Here is a 21513-nt window from a genome sequence, read left to right as displayed (position 1 = left end):
TCCATTATTTGAATTAATTGTTTTAGCTCCACTGATGCAAGAGTAACTATTTTCCAATCATCCCTGTATAGCTGTGTAAGGTAAAATTCGTTGTTTTTTTCCCCCCCGATTCGATACAGACTTTTGTCTGATTCAGGAAATTCAAGAGTGGATTTGACGCCAGACGAAACCATAGTGGGCTTAGTGTGTCACTCTGGAAAAAGTCTGCATTTATTTTGGTAACAGTGGTTGTTCCGTTGTGGTTGTTATTAGGGCGTTTATTGTAATTCATTAGATGTTGTAGAAATTTCACAAGTATTGGATGCATCTTTTATAATATTGGAACCTCCTAACCATGTGAGAGACAGAATCAAATGGTTTTTGATAGACAATATAACATTGAAAGATTTCTACTCTTCCCACTGCTCGATAGATGCATAATCTATTATTAGTTGCTCCTTAAATCCGTTCATGCACTAAGTGTATTCTTTCTGCTCTTCTGTAAGTATATTGTGGTTATCTAAGTGAGTGGTTATTAGTTACGCGATGCACGATGTTGCAATTTTATAAATAAAGTTGTCTTATTATTATTAAGAGCCAATAATAACATAGTTGCTGACAATCAATAGCCTTATAAATGCAGAATTAAAGCTGTCCTTGAGGCTGGTGGTACGGACCTTCAGCCTTTTATATCTTCTGTCCCGCGGGTGTATGACAGAGAGAATGTTTGAGGTGGTTTGGTGTTCAGCAGCGAGGTTTTGGGCGGGGTTAGCGTCTTGCTAACTTGATGGAGTTCTTCCAGGAGGTGACAAAGGTGACGGATGAAGTTACACATGGAGATTTTTTACTTGGATATCAGTCGGGTGTTTGACAAGTTCCCACAAGGAATGCTTATACAGAAATTTAACATGCTTGAGAACTGTGTGAATTGTCCTGGCTGGAGGTGATCCACATTGGGAGAAACTTCTTTCACTGGCAGGTGGTGAATCTGTGAAATTATTATTATAGACAGCTGAGGAAGACAAGTAATTGGGTATATTTAAAATGCAGGTCGATAGGTTCCTAATTAGGAAAAGCATCAACGTTTATTGGGAGAAGGCAGAATAATGGGGCTGAGAGGATTTGCAGAGCAAATTCACTGAGCCGATTGGCTTAATTCTGCTCCTGGACCTTATGGTTTTGGGTGCATCTGGAATATTGTATTCACTTCTGATTGTCCAGCTCTTGGAAGGATTGCAGAGGGTGCAGAACAGGTTCATCAGGATGTTGCCTGGATTCGGTGACATGTGCTACAAGTGGAGGTTTGATAAACTTGGTTTGTTTACTCTGGAGTTAGAATAGAGATCTGACTGAGGTGTACAAGTTTGAGAGATAAGAGTTTGGGTCGACAGCCTGTATTTTGTTTGTTTATTTTTACATAAGACTGGTGTCTAATAGCAGAGGGCATTTGGTTAAGGTGAGATGGGGTAAATTTACAGCAATTGTGGGTAGTTTTCTTCACAGACTTGTAGGTGCCTGGAATTTACTATGTGGGTCGTGTTGGAGGCAACTATGTTATAGATGCTCCTAGATATACATGAATATGCAGGAAATGCAAGCAAATGGTCAATAATAGAAGAAAAAATACCAAAGTATTACCAAAGTATTTTTTCTTTCTCAGATATATAAAGAATAAAAAAAGAAGATAATCGGACCGCTGAAAAATGATGTTCTAGATGCAGTAACAGGTGTAAAGGAAATGCCAGACAATCTCTGTGGAAGTCAATAGCGAATTGTACCTCTCCCTATAGATGCTGCCTGACCTGCTGCGTTCCACCAGCATTGTGTGTGTGTTGCTTCAAATTCCAGCATCTGCAGATTTCCTCGTATCAGCGAATGATTAATGGTGAATTTTGATTCCCAGATTTTGCGAAGTCCCAGACTAACATTTGAGGCGTGATTTGAACAGTGCATTTCATCACTCACCTATCAGTTGAGTGGGTAACTCAAATAACCCATGGGCAATGTTCATGTATTCCTGTGTATCAGGACCTGTTTAAATATATATTTTTTAAAAATCCATGAAAACAGAGCCAAAATAATTAAATAACTAAAATTTATTTCAATGTACCTTAGTGTTCAGTGTGTGTTTTTAACATACCTCGCTCCTGTATTTGACTCAGTATTCTGTCCAACTTCGGTAACTCAGTCCTCAAAGTCACAAAGGATTTCCACATCGCCCTCTGGGCCCGAGAGCCTTTGCCCATCACCAAACTGAGGAAGAGTCTGGAACTCTCTGCCCGGTTTCCCTTCTCTGTCAGTTCAGTGACTTTCTACAAAAGGAAAACAATGAACTTATTATGGAGCAGACGGACAGACATGGAGAATGTTGAGGAAAATATATGTTCATGGCCCCACTAGCTTCATAACAGATGCAGTCACTGGCCTGCTGTCTCATCCTTACTGGGTTTAGTCGTTAATAGAGAAACAGGAGCTGAAGGAAATTCTAAATCAATATTGTGTAAGAATAAGGATTCACTGACGCCCTGCAGTAGATGCAATGTGATTAACTTACTCGATCTGTCAATGTGCAGCAGTACCTCAACAAGATGTGACAAGAAGAACGGAAGAGAGGGGAGAGCGAGAGAGCAAAAAATAATGCATGGTGGAAATCACTGAATCATGGCTGAAAGCAGTTCATAGTTGGGTGCTCACATCCAAGGATAAATATTGAATCGAAAGGATAGGCAGGTAGATGAAAGGGTTGGGTTTACTATGTTGTCATTAAAAATGAAAAGTCCTGAGAAAGAGGTGATATCGGACTGTACGATGTAGATGTTAAGAGACTGCATAGGTAAAATGACCCTGATGGAAATTATATACAGGGCTGTTAATAGTAGCCAGGATGTGAGCTACAAATTATAATGGGGGAGAGAAGAGGCCTGTAAAAATGTGAATGATAAAGTTGTCCTTGGCAGCTTGGAAAATCAGTTCGGTGCTGAATCCTGAGTCAGGGAAATTGTAGAATGCCTGTGAAATGGCTTTTGAGGGAAGCTTATGATTGAGCCCACTATAGGAAAGGCGGATCTGTATTTTGTGTTGTGTATTACACAAGATTTGATTAAGGAGCTTAAGGTAACTAAACACTTAAGAGGCAGTAATCATAAAATAAAGGAACTCACACTGCAGTTTGAGAGGGAGAAGGTGAAGTTAGATATATCAGTGTTACAGTGGAATAAAGGAATTACAGAAGCATGAGAGAGGAGCTGGGCAAAAATAAATTCGAAAATGACACTAACAGGGACAATGGCAGAGAGGGAATGGCTGAAGTTTCTCGGAGCAATACAGAAGGTGCAGGACAAAGGAACACGAAGATGAAGAATTATTCTAAAGGGAGGGTGATCAAACGTGGCTGACGAGGTAGTCAAAGCAGCACAAAAGCAAAGGAGAGGGCACAGAATATTACAAAATATAGTCGAAAGCTGGAGGACTGGGATGTTTTTACAAATCAACAGAAGGCAATTAAAAAGCCGTAAGTAGAGAAAATATGAAATATGAAGGTATGCTAGTGAATAATGTAAAATAGCTTAGCAAAAGGACCGTCTGATATATGAAGAGTGAAAGAGAGGGAAGTGCATATTGGGCCGCTGGAAAACGACAGTGGAGAGGTACTGTCAGGGGAGAAGGAAATGCCAGAAAGTATTAGTAAGTATATTGCGTCAGTCCTTACTGTAACAAACACTAGAACGTGCCGGATATTTGAGAACGTCAGGTGGCAGAAGTGAGTGCATTTGCAATTATTAAGGAGAAGGCGCTCGGGAAGCTGAAAGTTCTGAAGATAGATGAGTCCAGATCAACTGCACTCGATTGCTTCTGAAAGAGGAGACTGAAGAGATTGTGGAGACATTAGTAATGATCGCTCAAGAATCAATAGATTTTGGAATGGTTCCAGAGGACTGATCATTTTAAATTATAGGCCAGTTAGTGTGATCAGCGTTTGGGAAGATGTCAGCAGTCGATTATTGAGGATAACGTTTCGGGGTATTTGGACGCACATGATAAAAAAAAGGCCAAAATCCATGGAAGGGATCTTGCCTAACAGACTTGTTGGAAGTTTTTGAGGGAACAGCATGAAGATGAAATGATGAAGATGGTTACTGCCTGGCACTCATGCTGTAAAATGGTGATCACTTCCTGAATGTAGTCTTGGGCTCCCTCATTAACTGAAGAATTATGAATTACACATCGAATAGTTTTCAAGAAACATACAGCGATAATGCAATTAAGGTAATTGATGATGGAACTGAATATGGATGGGCTTAGGTCATTGCTCTGAGAAATAAGAGGAATGATGTTCATCATTCTGAGACATTGATGCCTGTTTGATTAATAACATAGAGCGCCAATGAATCCCAATGAGAACAGAGTCACTCAGGGGTATAACGCACTTGATTGTCTAATACCACTCATGGCTGAATAGGTCAGATCTAGGACAAGACAATCACTGTTTGTGAGCTCCAGGGAGAGTGACCTGAAATGGTGTATCCTTGTCTCTCATTAGTTAGATATTAAGCAAGTTATCAGATTTCTTTTTCGGTTGCCAAGACCGGATGGGGTTAGCAGGTTTCCCTCCGTCAAGTGCCACAGTGAAGCCGGTTGGCCCAATTTACAATCTGACTGTTTCATGTTCATACTGTATCAATGAAATGAGGTGAATCTGCTCGGCGGTTCAGCCAAGATTTCAAATCAGTTTCAGACTGAATGCCTGTTCAAAGTCCAGATATGCAGCCACTGTTCTTATTTCACACTGATAAATACAGCAGGTGAGAGAAGAAAAGGTGATGCTGAACCTATAGTTCCCAGTGCTCCCTACATGAACAGCTGAAACCAGATCTGCGAGAGACAAGTCAGAGATCAAAGTCTCCATTCCCATGTAGAACTCGTAGAACGTGCAGGAGATTAATACTGATTACTATTCCCTCTGATACCAGCAGTTCGGTGGCAATACATTAAATACACTCACCTCATTTTCTTCTCTACTGAAATGTCCCTCCTCTGTCAACATTATACCGAGTCTCTCAACCTTTTCTTCAATCGCTTGTTTGAGTCTGTCTCTGTAGAACTTTGTCAGTTGGTAAAGTCGATATTCCTCCCCCTGTGCCAGGAGGTCAGAGATTGTGAACTCTGACTCTGTGAATATAAAAAGGAAACTGTAGACTTGAACTCAGATATCACTCGTCTCTACCGCTCTCACCCAACTCAACAAAAACAAAAAAAACATGACTTGAACCTGCTCACAGACACAAAAACGGTTTAATTCCCCATCTCCAACACTGGCCTTAAAACCGAACCCACAATATCCTGGGCATTAGGTTAATAGTAGGACCACATTTAATCACCCATCCCACCCACTCACCTATTTCAATTCTGAATGGGCAATCAATGTTGGGACTGTCGGTAATATTCACTTCCCAGAGATACACTTTCCATCCTGGCGAATACATTTCCCCTGATTCACAACCCGGAAATACCCTTCTCATCTGGATAGCTGCTTTTCCTCCAATACACATCCTAGAAATACTCACAGTAGGTAGTACATTTACTGCAGTGGGGTAACGGCTGCCCACTACACCACATGTACCACACCAACACATTCCCCCTCTCATCTGACAACTCTCCAACAAGGACTCACCTTTACCCTCCTCCCTGCCATATTCTGAGCACCCCTCACCCTCATATTTCACTCACCTGCTCCTTGTTGGGGACTTGACAATTCCGTGTTCAATGACCTTCCGAGCTGACAGGCAGTCGCCTCATTTGTGCTGGTTCCAAGGTCCTGATCGATGTCGCTGACGTCACTGTCTCTGGGCTGAATTTGCTCCTCCTCCTCTGCGGCGAGACCACTTTCCATTGGGACATCGCTCTCAATCTGACCCTGATTTGGTACCTTGCGTCCCGTGTCCCGATCATCTTCCCTCGATGATCCGCCTGGTAAAATCCTCTTCAGTCCTATCGCTGCTCGTTTCAATTTCCTAACTGAAATAAGTGATGAATTGCAGGGTATACCAATATGATTTATGAGCAAAGCTGATTCAGATTGCAATGGAGCTGAGACTCTGTCTGACCGGATTTGGAGTGGGACTGTGCTGGTTACTGTGAACCGTACATCCTGCCAGGTGACCATCCCGATAAGCCGGTGACTGGACACATTCACTCCCAGTAAAATAACAGGATAGACACAGTAATACTGATAACTGAATTCACAGCAGTTGAAAACAAGGATGGCCACGCGATCTTAATGCGGCGGTTTCCAGTGATACTGGGAAATATCACCGCGATTATCTTCCACAAGCTAAATTCTCCTGGGTCACGTAGTGTCCAGTAGTCTGTGTCACACACAGACCAGCAACGGGATTACACATGGTCCACTCTGTTGGATCACACATTCTCTCATCTCTTTGTCACACAATATCCAGTCCCCTTGGTCACAGACTGACCATTCCCTTGAGAGGCACATCGTCCGGTCCCCTGGGTCACAGACTGACCATTACCTTGAGACGAACAATGTCCATGTCCCCTGGGTCACAGACTGACCATTACCTAGAGATGAACAATGTCCAGTCCCCTGGGTCACAGACTGACCATTGCCTTGAGACGAACAATATCCAGTCCCCTTGGTCACAGACTGTCCATTCCCTTGAGAGGCACATCGCCCGGTCCCCTGGGTCACAGACTGACCATTACCTAGAGAAGAACAATATCCAGTCCCCTGGGTCACAGACTGACAATTGCCTTGAGACGAACAATATCCAGTCCCCTTGGTCACAGACTGACCATTCCCTTGAGAGGCATATCGTCCGGTCCCCTGGGTCACAAACTGACCATTACCTAGAGATGAACAATGTCCACTCCCCTGGGTCACAGACTGACCATTACCTAGAGAAGAACAATATCCAGTCCCCTGGGTCACAGACTGACAATTGCCTTGAGACGAACAATATCCAGTCCCCTTGGTCACAGACTGACCATTCCCTTGAGAGGCACATCGTCCGGTCCCCTGCGTCACAGACTGACCATTACCTAGAGATGAACAATGTCCGGTCCCCTGGGTCACAGACTGACCATTACCTAGAGATGAACAATGTCCAGACCCCTGGGTCACAGACTGACCATTGCCTTGAGACGAACAATGCCCAGTCCCCTGGGTCACAGACTGACCATTGCCTTGAGACGAACAATGTCCAGTCCCCTGGGTCACAGACTGACCATTACCTAAAGATCTATGCTGACCGCTCCCCCGGTTCCCTTCTTTTCCCCCACCTGATGATCGTCATGTAACGACTATGCAAGTCATTGGAAAAGTCTCACTTAGAGAGCTTTGTGTGTAGTTGCAGTTGCTAATCTGTAGGATGGAGGCGATTAAGCTGGAAAGTGTGTAGTGGAGAATGACCACCACGGTACTGGAGTAGGCTGTTGTTTTTTGTGTGATATGGTTCGGCTGGGACAGTTTGCTCTGGAGCTCAGGAGCTTGAAGGGTGACCTTACACACGTATGTGAACATAAAATAATCCAGGACATAGATAGTGTAGAGGGTCATGTTCTTTTTCCCAGGGTAGGGGATTCTGAGACTTGAGACTTTTAAAAGAAATTTAAAAGGGACCAAAGGGGCATTTTTCACATGGTGTCTGATGGGTATAAATTACGTGCAGAGAGAGGAGTCTGCAAACACAAATAAAATTGCAAAGTTTACAGCATGCGGGCAGGAAAAAGGATAGAAGAAGTTTACAAGGGAAATTTGGGAAAGGCTGCAGGAAAATTGGGCAAGCTCAGACATTTAGATCAGCAAGAATTAGATGGACCGAATAACAGGTTTCCAGGCTGTCACATCTTTTTATTACAGCTGGAATCACAGATTTAAGCACAATCACAATGTCTACAGGTGACAGAGACATTTGGTCATTGGTTATACCGGGTTTTCCAGCAGAGATCCTGGGAATTTAAATTCAGGTAGAAGATCATCTCAAGGGGGAATTAACTTGCGTTCTCCATTTCTCTACAACCCAGACATTCACTGGGGTGTTAAAACTCCGAAGCAGACCACAAATGTATCTACAATGAGCTGCCTCCTGATCCTCAGCCATTCCCAACACCGGCAATGATCTCAACTCTGCTACAGAAAACAGATTTCGGAGACACCCCTCTTCTCCTTTGTGCAGCAGCCAATGAAAACCCAGGGGGTCTTGTTAGCTTTCTTTCCAAACCCTGAAATGCTGTGTTAACACACAATCTCTGAAAACCCGGAAATGTTCCTATCATCTGGCGTTCAGTTTTATAAGTGAAAGTTGGCGATGTCTTACACATCAGGGCCTGTCTGGAGGTGAAACGGTCACTGACCCTGAACATTTACATAACCACAAGACCGCTGTCGCACTCCCGTCTGCGTTTCACTCACAACCACCTGATTCAGAAGCCCCTGTTCCTTTCACTCAGCTGAAGCTTTGCCTGGTGATTGGAGTCATTCAACCATTACCGGTGTCAGGTCCCTGCGCTGGAACTGTTAGGTTGATCAATTACTCAAAGCTGCTTTACCAGTGGGATCAGTGACACTGCCTGATGAAACTTTTCTGTGCACTGTTAACACCTGTGTCAGTTTCCTCATCTGAACTACTGTGTACAAACGCGACAAAAGTTTAATTCAAAAATCCCAACGTATCATACCTGTGTCCATTCTGATTCTGACTGACGATTGTTGATCGTCATCGTCTTGTTTACATCCTGGTCCCGGTTCTGGAAAGCTCCACCTGCTGGTGAATCTGTGAATTACACAACAAGCAGACAGTGAGTCAGAGAGAGTACGATTACTTTGCAAATATGACAGTATCTTCATCCCCTGTATCAGAGAAGCAGTTGGCTTGGGTACCAAGCATTCCCCATTAACAACACCTTCCACACGATGTCTACGTCTTTCCGCTGATACCTGGCGCATCTACTGACAAACTCACAGAGCAATAGAGTCCAAATTCAGAGTGTTCGGCCCAAGGAGACATTGCCAACCACAGTGCCCACTGAGATGATCACAGTTTCCTGTGATGGGCCCATTTCCCTTCTGGCCTTTTCACTCAATCTACACATCCCAGCTGCTTTTTGAATTATGCGACTGCGCCTGTCTCATCCACTTCCTCTGGCTGTTTCCTCCACATAATCCCCAATATCTGCATGAATCCGTTGCAGCTCGGGTTGGTTTTGCAATCTGTTTACCACCCCCTGTCAATTTTGATCCCGTATATGCTACGATAAACTTCTCTGTGAACAACAACTACTAATGTTGTGCATTCTGCGAACTTACCGAACAGCACAATATAATCATTCACTTGAATCAGCTTTTGTGTCATATACTTAATGCGCTGTGGAGCAGGGTGTGGAATTGCGTGCTGACGGATGAGAAGCCCAGGTTTATATGTGTGTTATCGACTGAATCTCGCTCACGGTGTGTTCACTTACTGTTTGGACCCACAAAGTTCAGATACTCGGATTCGCTGGAACAGAAACAGAAGCTCAGCACCGAGTGCACACAGAGACCGTACTGGGTGGGGAACGTTGTGATGTTTCAATACGTCCCTCGTCATGAGAGGATTTACAGTGTTTCTACCTGTTCAATATTGTCTTTAAAACTGTGGCATTACGGACATGAATGCTTTTTTCTGTGTGTGTGTGTTTTTAAGGAAAACAGACATGCACCTGGCAGTGATATTTACAATGAAGAGATTACAGAATTAATTGGAACAATCTGCTTCTGCTGAATGTTGAGGAGGTCATTCGAGGGAGGGGTGAGGGAGAGAGGTACAAAGCGGGAGGGGGAGAGAGGGGGAGAGAATGGGGGAGAGAATGAGAGGAGACAATGGGGGAGACTGTTTTCAACTGCTTTCAGTTCCTCCCAGAACAGGAACTATTTTGTTGACGACCCTGTCACGACGCCGCAGGATACTTTATTTCTCAACAAATATCCCAGTGATTTTACCAAACTACTACGGATACAATCAGCTACACCACCGTGTAAACTCAGGTCATGTCGAATTCTTCTCAATCACTGAAAAAAGCCAAGATCACAGACGTTTCCTCACAGGACAACTCACAAGGTGCAGATGTCTCTGTGTTAAACCTTCTTTTCCTAGATCTTTTCCTAGATTTCCTGGTGTTGCTCGGGATTGCCAACAACTTCAGATTTTCTCGTGTTTGTACATTAGCAACGTGCTCATTTTACCGTTCCCATCCTGATCTCGGTCCCTCTATTGTATTTTTGTTCGAATCTGTGTTTGTGCATATCCAATTGTATTAACTTCATTACTTACATCCCTCATATACATGAGAAGCAAAATTCTTTACGTTACGCCTCTGTTTAAATGTGCAATCTCCCACCTTCCCACACACTTCTGACTGAAGGGAATCAACACTGCAGGCGCTGATCCACAACAGGTCTCATCAACCGACTAGATAATGGAACCATCAACTCTTTACACCCTTCCCTCCGACCCCCTCCCCCGCTATAAACTGCAGTGTGAGTAGTTCTCATAATTTCACCCTCTCCCAGCAGCTACCTACCGAAATGTCGTAAAGGGCAGACAGATAGTGTCGATTCCGCTTGCGATGGAATAAGCAAAGCGAATCCTCCGTTCCCTCGGTCGGGGATCAGTAAATCTCCGAGTGTGGTTGGACTGGCTTCCTGCTGTTGCAAGCAGTAGCCCGGGGTCAGTTCCGAGATACGGGAAGATCGCACCTCCCGAGCCTTTGCTGATGATTCGGAGCTGGGTTGAAAGTTGCGGCGTTTCCGATAACACCTCCAACTGCCTCGGTTTCCCGCGGGACATGCACAGGAAGTCGATGCATTCAATTAGCTGAAGGGAATTATTAATTCTTTCAAAAGTGATTAGCTATAGTTCAATTGTTGAAGAACCGAATAAGCTCTCAGTCTCATTTAAGTGTCTGACTGCCTTTGTGATGTTTATATTTCAGTATATACTGTTTCTTACCGTGTACAGCGGCTCCAGGTTCTGTTACCACCATGTCCCAGTAGCTGTGTTACGGGTTCTGTAAGTAATGAACACACCCTGGTTAATGTTCAGTCAGCTCCTGGTGATAATCATTAACTAAACCCACAGCGTTACCAGCAGGTCTCTCCGCGTCCTGTTCCTTAGCACAGGGTACGTTCTGTCTCCAAACAAACATCTCCATGGAGATGAAATGTGATCTCAGTGATTTTGAGAGTGGAATGTTTGTCGGTGCCAGAGGGTGCAGTTTAAATATCTCAGGAACTGCTGAACTCCTGGGATTGTCCCGTTCAACAGTCTGTTTTGCGGAGAATGGCGCGGAAGAAGATCAGTGAGCGGCGGTTCTGAGAGCGAAAACGCCTTGTTAATGAGAGAGATCCAATGAGAAAAGTGAGATTGGTTCAATCTGCCGGGAAGACGACAGTAACTCAAATAACCACGCTGCAAATGCATTGTGCATAGAGGCGTCATTGGACGTGTCACATGTCGAACATTGAAATGGACGGGCTACAGATGTAGAAAACCACGGACATACAATCAGTGGCCGCAGTATTAAGTACGGGACGTGCACAGTACAGTGCCCATTGATATGTGTTTTTGTCAGCCAGAAGTTGCTGATGGGAGATTTAATTACATTGGCATTCCGCATTCACTGTGACCAACGCAGATCAGACTGTGATCTCGGCTCATCAATCCTGCCTCTCACCTGTAACATCTCACTCATTTGTGTATCAAGGGCCACTACACTGCAGGATTACAATATTAACTGAAAGACTCTCCTTCTCCTGAATATTGAGGACGGTCATTCCCATGACACACTAGACCCACAGAGAGAGAGAGAAAACATCTCAACTGTCTTCAACTGGCGGTGCCTGGTTTCAGATCCTCACACAACAGGAACTATTTTGTCCACGTCCCTGTCAAGCTCCACGGCACACTTTATGTCCCATCGAAGTTCCCACTCATTTTACCAAATTACCGCGGATGTAATCAAGTGCATTGTTATTACAAAACTGTAATGTATACAAGCAGGTCACCCATGTTTATTGTAACGCCACAGGTGAAGATCACAACAGATTCTTCATAGAAAAACTCACGGGGACAGATATCTGTCTGCTGAACCTTCTTTTGATCTCCCACCTACCCACTAACATCTGACAGAAGGGAAACAACACTGCAGACCGTGAACCACAACAGGTCTCACCAACCGTCTATATAATGGAACCATCAACTCCTTACACCACCTTCCCCCACGACTACCCCGCGCCCCGGCTAGTAATCTGCAATGTGGGTGGTTCCATACTTTTGACCACAAACCGCGATGCCGTCTAGGATGGACAGATAGTCTCGGTCCCGCCACTGAGGGAATAAACAAAGCGAATCCTCAGTTCCCTCGGTCAGAGATCGGTAAAGCCCCGAGTGTGGACGGACCGGCCTCCTGCTGTTGCAAGCAGTAGCCCGGGGACCGTTCCGAGATGCGGGAAGCTCGCACCCCACAAGCACCTTGCTGTTGATTCGGAGCCGGGTTGAAAGTGCGGCGATTCCAATAACACCCCCAACTGCACCGGTTACCCGCGGGAAATGCACAGGAAGTCGATGCAATCAATTAGCTGAAGGGAATTATTGATTCATTTAAAAGCGATTCGCCACAGTTCTGATATCGATCAGCACAATACGTTATCAATCCCATTCGTGCTCATAAAACTGGGTGACTGCCTTTGTGATGTTTATATATCAGTATATAGAGCTTCTTACCTTGTACATCGGCTCCAGGTTCTGTTACCACCCTGTCCCAGTAATGCTGTGTTACGGGTTCTGTAAGTAATGAATACACCCTGGTTAATGTTCAGTCAGCTCCTGGTGATAATCATTAACTAAACTCACATCTTTATCAGCGGGTCTCTCCGTATCCTGTACAGGGTACGTTCTGTTTCTAACAAACATCACCATGGAGGTGAAATGTGATCTGGATGACTTTGAGCGTGGAATGTTTGTTGGTGCCAGACGGTTCAGTTTGAATATCGCAGGAACGGCAGAGCTCCTGGGATTGTCAAGTTCAACAGTATCAGTTTTTCGGAGAATGGTGCTGGGGAAAATTCAGGCAGCGGCAATTATGAGAGAAAAAAATCGTCTTAGTAATGAGAGAGATCGGTGGAGAAAGGCGGGACTGATTCAATCTGCCAGGAAGACGACAGTAACTCAAATAATCACGAACTACTGCACTGTGCAGAGAGGCATCACTGGACGCGTAACGTGTCGAACATTGAACTGGACGGGCTACGGCAGTAGAAGACCACGGATATACAATCAGTGGCCGCATTATCAGGTACAGGAGGAGCACAATACAGTGCACATAGACATTTGTTATCAACAGCCAATGAGATTTAATTCAGCAAGTTTTATTTTAAATATCACTGACTGATACTTGCTGTCTTTACTAAAATAGCACACTCACTCCTGCAGAAAAATCAGGCGGATCCGCAAAGCCACACAGTTTGAAAAACAGTAATGAAATGGTAGAAACACTAGAATTCCTGCCGTCACAAGGGGGCGTATTAACGCATCGTAACGTTGCCCACTCAGTACAGTCTCTGTGTTTACTCTGTGCTGAGCTCCTGATTCTGTTACCAGCGAATCCGAGCACCGGAATTCTGTGGACCCAAACAGTAAGTGAACACACTCTGGCCAATACTAGTTGAGAAAACACACATAAACCTGGACGTCACACTCATCAGCACGTAACTCCAGACCCTGCTCCACAGCGCAAGAAGTAAACGACACAAAAACTCCTTCGAGCCAATGGTTCTGATGTGCTGTTCGATCCAGGGTTAATTTTGTACCTCAGTAGACGGTGACAAAGATTACATACTGTATCTCACGACAAATCGATCTGCTCCAGGGAGCAACCGCGACCCGAATCCTGGCTCAGATCGGGTCGTGACATCGCATTAAATTATTGTTTACTTTGGATCCAATTTACTGCCAGACTATAAACTTCAGTGACAGCTGAGGGCAGAAATCGCTGTGGGCTTATAGGAAAGACACAGTAGCAGGACGGGCCATGTGAACTCTGGTGAAAAGTTATGATTTTGGAATCATTTTTTCTTTTGAACACAGGACATTCCCTTTCACAAGATTTAACTATGCCCCGGCAGCCTGGAGCAGCACTGATCTCAGAGTCAACAACTTTATAAAGCAATCTGAAATATTTGTCCAGAATGGGGCCATTACATAAACGGGCAAGGCAGCAACTGTGTGGAGATTACAAACTGGAGATAACTAGGTCCAAAAGAGTACAGCAAGTTAATAATGGATTTCACCTTCAGATTATTGTTCATTTACTGGAAATAAATAATCTTATCAATCAGATGACTTTCATGACTGATGGGTCTATTTACGTTACTACGGTCGGCGTGTTTCCCCGCTCTCATCTTTACTTTACAAATACCTGAGCTGTTTCTCCTTACAGAATGATGAAAACCCCTTTAACATTAAATTCACTGGATGTGTTTTTGTCAGCCAGAGGATGCAGATGGGAGATCTAATTACATTCATATTCCGCATTCACTGTGACCATCGCAGATCTGTCGGTGATCTCAGCGCCTCAATCCTGTAACATCTCACTCACGTGTGCATCAAGCGCCATTACACTGCAGGATTACAAAGACTCTGTTTTTCCTGAATGTGGAGGACGATCATTCAAATGACGTACTAGACTCTAGGCGAGGGACAAATGCATTTCATCTGTCTTCAACTGTTGGTGCCCATTTTGAGTTCCCACCCCGCCCCAACCCCCACCGGAACAGAAACCATTTTCTCTGCATCCCTGTAAAAACTCCGTGGGTTCTTTTATGCTGCATCAACATATATAGAACCTGTCATGTATACAGTCTGTCGTGTATACAATCTGTCATATATACAATCTGTCATTTACAAAATACGCCATGTACTGTATACAACCTGTCATGTATAAAATCCGTTATGTACAAAGTGTGTTATGTATGCTATCCGTCATGGACACAATCTATCTTGTACACAATCCGTCAAGTATACAATCCGCCATGTATACAATCTGTCGTGCGTATAATCTGCCACATATACAATATGTCATGTCTACAATCCAGTCTCCCCTCATTCATCTAACACCACGTTATGTAACTATTTCAAACCTGAAAAGTTCTAAATGTATGAAAACAAGCCAAGATCACAGAGGCTGCCTCACAGGACAACCCACGTGGTCCAGTATCTATCACCTAAACCTTCTTTGACCTGCAACCTGCCCTGTTATGTGCTATTATACTCGTCAAAACAGACAGTGTCGGCCCTATGCTTGAGAAGGGAAAGCTCAGGCAAGTCACGAAATTGGAGCTCAATGCACTTTCCTCAATGGCAGCTAAATTGCGGGACAATGTTTGTAAGGGATAGAATTTACTCGCTTCTGAAAAAAAGCAATACTTGGCACGAAAGGAGAGAGAAAATAAACAGAGCGAGTCAGACATAGAGAAACAAACATACACACACATACACAGCCATACAGAGACATACAGACAGAAATCCACAGAGACACGGAGAGAGGCACGGAGGCAGAGAGGCAGAGAGAGACAGCGAGAGGGAGATACACACAGAGATAGAGATACAGAGAGAGAGAGAGATACACAGAGAATACGCAGAGAGAGGGAGATAAACAGAGAGAGATACATAGAGTGGAGGTACAGAGAGAGAGATACAGAAAGATACACAGAGAGAGGGAGATACAGAGAAAGAGAGAGATACAGAGAGAGATACACAGAGAGATACAGAGAGAGATGCACAGAGAAAGAGATACACAGAGAGAAGAAGACACAGAGAGTGAGAGATACAGAGAGAGAGAGATACTGATGAACAAGGACTCCTAGATCTCTTTGTATTTCTCCCTTACCTAACTCTACACCGTTCATATAATAATCTGCCTTCCTGTTCTTACTCCCAAAGTGGATGACCTCACACTTATTCACATTAAACATCATCTGCCAAGTATCTGCCCACTCACTCAGCCTATCCAAGTCACTCTGAATTCTCCTAACATCCTCATCACATGTCACACTGCCACCCAGCTTAGTACCATCAGCAAACTTGCTGATGTTATTCTCAATGCCCTCATCTAAATCGTTGATGTAAATCGTAAACAGCTGTGGTCCCAATACCGAGCCCTGTGGCACCCCACTAGTCACCACCTGCCATTCCGAGAAACACCCATTCACCGTTACCCTTTGCTTTCTATCTGCCAACCAGTTTTCTATCCATGTCAATATTTTCCCCCCAATGCCATGAGCTCTGATTTTACCCACCAATCTCCTATGTGGGACCTTATCAAATGCCTTCTGAAAATCGAGGTACACTACATCCACTGGATCTCCCTTGTCTAACTTCCTGGTTACATCCTCGAAGAACTCCAATAGATTAGCCTCGGAAGGCAGTGGAGGCCAATTCTCTGGATGCTTTCAAGAAGGAGCTAGATAAGTATCTTATGGATAGTGAAATCAAGGGATATGGGGACAAAGCAGGAACCGGGTATTGATAGTAGATGATCAGCCATGGTCTCTGAATGGCGGTGCAGGCTCGAAGGACAGAATGGTCTACTTCTGCACCTATTGTCTATTGTCTATTGTCAGAGAGAGAGGGAGATACAGAGATACAGAGAGATACACAGAGAGAGTTACAAAGAAAGCTATATACAGAGGGAGGCAGAGAGAGAGAGAGAGAGAGAGATACACACACACACAGATACACAGAGAAAGGGAGATACAGAGAGAGAGACACACACACAGAGGGAGATACACAGAGAGAGGGAGATACGTAGAGAGAGAGAGATACAGAGAGAGAGAGACAGATACACAGATTGCGTTAGGTGGGACGAGCTGAGGGTAAGCGTTCGGCACGGACTAGAAGGGCCAAGATGGCCTGTTCCTGCTGTAATTGTTATATGGTTATAAAAGCTGATTGAAGCAAATTATTCTATTGTGCTATTCGGTCCAGGCTTCCTATTGTCCCTCAGTGCACGGTGACACAGATTACATCCAGTATCTGTCCACAACTCGATCAGCTCCAGGGAGCAACCACGACCCGCATCCCGGCTCCGTTCAGTCGGTGTCATCGCACTAATTCATTGCAACACGCTCAGAATGCTGGGGAAACTCAGTAGGCCAGGCGACATCTATGGAAAACAGGACAGTCGACGTTTTGGGCCGAGACCCTTCGGCAGCACCACTTTGCAGAACACCGACACTTGGACCGCCAGAAAAAAAAGCGGAATCTCCCAGTGGCCAGCGATTTTAATTCTACTTCCCATTCCCAGTCCAACATGTCAATTCCTGGACTCCGCACTGCTGTGGTGAAGCGACACTCAGACTGGAGGAGCAACACCTCATATTACGTCTGAGTCGCCTATAACCTGATAGCATGAACATCGATTTCTCAGACTTCAGGTAATACCGCCCCCCCTTCACCATTCCCCATTCCTCTCTCTCTCTCTCTGGCCTTATCTACTTGCCTGCCCATCGTCTCCTTCGGGTGCTCTTCCCTGCTTTTCTTTTTCCAGGCCTTCTGTCCTCTCCTATCAGATACTTAATACCTCCCCCTCCCTGTTTCACCTATCATTTTCCGCGTCTTCCTCTACTCCCCTCCCCCTCCTTCTAGCTCTGACCTATCATCTTTTTTCTTTCTCCAGTCCTGATGAAGGGTCTTGGCCAGAAACTTCGACTGTACTCTTTTCCGCAGATGCTGCCTGGCCAACTGAGTTCCTCCAGCGTTTTGTGTCTGTTGCTTGCATTTCCTGCATTTGCAGATTTTCTCTTGTTTGGCATTAATTTATTGTATGCATGGGGATCAATTTATTTTAAGACTATAAACCGTAGCGACAGCTGGAGGCAAAGACCATTGTGGGTTTATTGGAAAAACACAGCAGCAGAACGGGCACTGTCAACTCTGGTGAAAAGTTATGATTTTGGAATAATATTTTCTTTTGAACATTAGATCTTCAATTTCACCAGATTTCACTGTGTACCCACTGCCTGGACCTCCACTGAACTCAGAGTTAGCTCTTTTATAAAGCAAACTTCAGTATTTGTCCACTATGGGGCCATTCCAATAACGGGCAAGGCAGCTGCTGTGTAGACATTACAATCTGGAGATAACCACGCCCTAAAGACTACAACAAGATAAGAATGTATTTCACCTTCAAATTAGTGTTCACTTACTGGAAATAAGTAAACTGATCAATGAGATAAAATTCTGACTAATGGGTCTGTTTACTTTCCTCCCGTTGGTGTGTTTCTCCGCCCTCACACATACTTTACAAATACCTGAGCTGATTCCCTTTACTGTGTGATGAAAATCCCTTTAACATTTTTTTTCATTTTAAAATCTGTTTACTAATTATTATTGAAGATTGACAAAAAAGGTACATTAAGTCAATATGTCATAATATGCAATAAGGAATTAAATTAGCAAATAACTGATTAACAAAGCTGAGCAATTTATCAATAATAATAAGAACAGTAAAGTGTTAAGAATATTTTTATAAAGAAAAGGAAGGAAAAAAAAAGAACTCCTGCTAACTGAAAAGAAAACCCTACGAACTAAAAAAAAAAGCCAAAAAGAAAACCCATTGGGAGCACACCCCGGAGCTATACATCATACAATCTTCCATGAAAAAAAAATTCATCAATCCGCCAACTGAAATCCACTTACAGAAAAATTGGAAGGAAAGCATATTAATTAACTCAAATCAGATAATAGTAGCGTGCAAATGAATCCCACCTTTTCTCAAAATCGAATCGAGGATCAAAAGTTCGACTTCTATATTTTTTTCCAAACTAAGACATAGCATCACCTGAGAGAACCATTGTATCAATATTGGAGCAGAAGCATCTTTCCATTTCAACAAAATAGCCCTTCTGGACAATAATGTAACGAATGCAGTTACATGTCGGTCTGATGGAGGAATACCATGAATATATTGAGGGATTGTACCAAATAAGACTGTCAATTTATTAGGTGGTAAATTAATTTTTAAACTTTAGAAATTGTAGAGAAAATAGATTTCCAAAACTGTTTCAATACAAAACACGACCAAAATATATGTGTCAATGTGACTGTCTCGGTTTTACATCTGTCACACTGACTATCAGCATTGGGAAACATTTCAGACAGTCTCTCCTTTGTCAAATAGTAAAGATGTACAATTTTAAATTGAATTTAAGAGTGACTGGCACAAATCGAAGAAGAGTTAACCAACTTCAAAATCCGCAACCAATCTTCTGTTATAAAGGTCATATTAATCTCTCTCTCCCAATCCTGCTTAATCTTAAGTGAAGGGTAATTTTGTTGCTGTAACAATAAATTATACATTTTCCCAATAAAACCCTTCGCTAAAGGATTCATTTTAAAAACATTATCTAACAGGTCAGAATCTTCTATATATGGAAAATTACTTTAGTATTTTTGTAAGAAGTGACTGACCTGAAGACATTGCAAGAAAAGTGAATATTATAGAGAGCATTTAGTTTCTAATTTCTGAAAAGACATCAGTCAGCCATCTTGGAACAAATCCGTGGAGGAACAAACCCCTTTGTTCCTCCAAAAAAAAGTAGGATCTCTTAATGAAGGTTTAATTAAATAATTTCAATAAATTAAACTAAAAAGTTTAACTTTATTAAGATTAAAAAATTACGAAACTGGAACCAAATTTGTAATGACTGCTTAATCACAGGATATAAATTTAAATTAGTAATCTTGGCCTTTTGTACAGACAAAGAATCTCCTAATAATGAGGTTAAATGAAACTGTTTCACAGCATTCAATTCTAAATCAGCCCAAGGTTCATCTTTATCAGCCCCATATAACCAAAAGCACATATAACGTATATTAACAGCCCAATAATACATTCTTAAATAAGGCAAAACAAGACCTCCATCTTTTTTAAAATTTTTGAAAATGATATTTAGCAATTCTTCGTTTTTGCATTATTCCAAACAAAAGTTGAAAAAAATGGAATCAACTTGACCGTAGAACTTCTTAGTTAAAAAAGGGATATTTTGAAATACATATAAAAATTTTGGTAAAATCATCTGTTTAACTGCATAAATTCAACCGACTACCGAAAGTGTAAGTGGATTCCATGTACAAAATAATTGCTTCTTAAAAACCACTAAAGGAACCAAATTAGCTTTATAAAGATAATTATAATTTTAGTGATAATAATACCTAAATATTTAAATGTACGTAACTCTAAAAGGAATGTCATCATATATAGAAGCAGAATCATTTAGAGGAAATAATTCACTTTTATGAAGGTTTAGTTTATATCCTGAAAACTTTCCAGAATCTTTGAATAGTTTCAATAAGCTAAGAATGGATTCTTGAGGATTCGAAATATAAACTAAAAGATCGTCAGCATAAAGAGAGATCTTATGAAGTCCCATTTATAAAAAAAATCCATGAATATCTTTAGCCAAGGGTTCCAGCACCAAATTAGATAACAAAGGATTTAACGGACATCCTTGTCTCGTACCCAATGAAAGCCGAAAAAAGATCTGCAAATGTTAGTAATAACAGTAGCAATGGGGCTTTTATATATCATTCTAATCCACATTAAAATTAATACCAAAGCCGAATTTCTCTAAAACATTAAATCAGTATCTCTATTCAACTCTATCGAATACCTTTTCAGCATCAAGAGACCCGACACATTGGGAAACCTTAAAGAAGGATGAAACTATAACATTTAACAATCTTCGGACATTAGAAAAGGAATAACGGCCCTTTATTAAACCTAAACACGAGGAAATCTGCGGATGCTGGAAATTTAGGCCTTATAAAACCTATTTGATCTTGAGAAATAATTTTAATTTTAATTTTCCAACCGTTTAGCCATTATTTTGAGAGAATTTTAGCATCCACATTTAATAATGAACTCGGTCTATATGAAGCACAGTCAGTATAATCTTTATCTTTCTTAAGAATTAAAGAAATAAAAGCTTTATGAAATGTGGGAGGTAACTCTCCTATCAAAAAGAATCTTTAAATGTTTCCAACATATATGAAGAGAGCAATTTTTCAATTTTTTATAAAATCCTACAGAATACCCATCCAGTCCAGGAGCTTAACGAGATTGCAATGAAAAATTAGCTTTCTAAATTTCCCTTTCAGTAATAGGAGCATCAAGAGTTTGTTGATACTCAGCAGAAATTTGAGGAAAATCAGTCTTTTGTAAAACGTCATTCATTTTAGAAAATTCAACTGGAAACTGAGATTTATGAAGTTCAATATAAAAGTCTTGAACATTTTTATTAATATCTTCATAATTGCATACTAAACTACCATCTTCCTTACGAATATTTAAAATTTCTCTTTTAGCTCCAGTTGCTTTTAATTGAGATGCTAATAGATTGTTACTTTTATCTCAAAATACATAAAATTGACTTTTCAATTTAAGTAAATTTCTTTCAATAGCATAAGTTAATAATAAATT

At 42.3% G+C, this 21513-nt stretch overlaps 2 protein-coding genes across 2 annotated transcripts in view; both read right to left on the bottom strand.

Annotated features, from left to right (window-relative positions):
• Window positions 1-21513, bottom strand: part of LOC140721274 (uncharacterized) — a 349814-nt gene that overhangs the window by 119632 nt on the left and 208669 nt on the right. The gene's annotated exons all lie outside the window — the stretch shown is intronic.
• LOC140721295 (NACHT, LRR and PYD domains-containing protein 3-like) overlaps window positions 1-21513 on the bottom strand; it is a 37942-nt gene that overhangs the window by 12377 nt on the left and 4052 nt on the right. Inside the window, exons 2-8 of the mRNA XM_073036163.1 lie at window positions 12759-12818; window positions 10986-11043; window positions 8677-8771; window positions 5707-5994; window positions 4982-5148; window positions 2120-2291; window positions 1945-2010 (exon numbers count right to left, since the gene is read on the bottom strand). Coding sequence (XP_072892264.1) covers window positions 1945-2010; window positions 2120-2291; window positions 4982-5148; window positions 5707-5994; window positions 8677-8686 — 703 coding nt within the window. The 5' untranslated portion in view covers window positions 8687-8771; window positions 10986-11043; window positions 12759-12818. The remainder of the gene's footprint in view (window positions 1-1944; window positions 2011-2119; window positions 2292-4981; window positions 5149-5706; window positions 5995-8676; window positions 8772-10985; window positions 11044-12758; window positions 12819-21513) is intronic.

Source organism: Hemitrygon akajei, unplaced genomic scaffold (genome assembly GCF_048418815.1).
Source record: "Hemitrygon akajei unplaced genomic scaffold, sHemAka1.3 Scf000053, whole genome shotgun sequence".
NCBI classification, from domain to species: Eukaryota; Metazoa; Chordata; class Chondrichthyes; order Myliobatiformes; family Dasyatidae; genus Hemitrygon; species Hemitrygon akajei.
The sequence above is the reverse complement of the archived record's forward strand: the minus strand, read 5'-3'. Positions and strand labels throughout refer to the sequence as shown.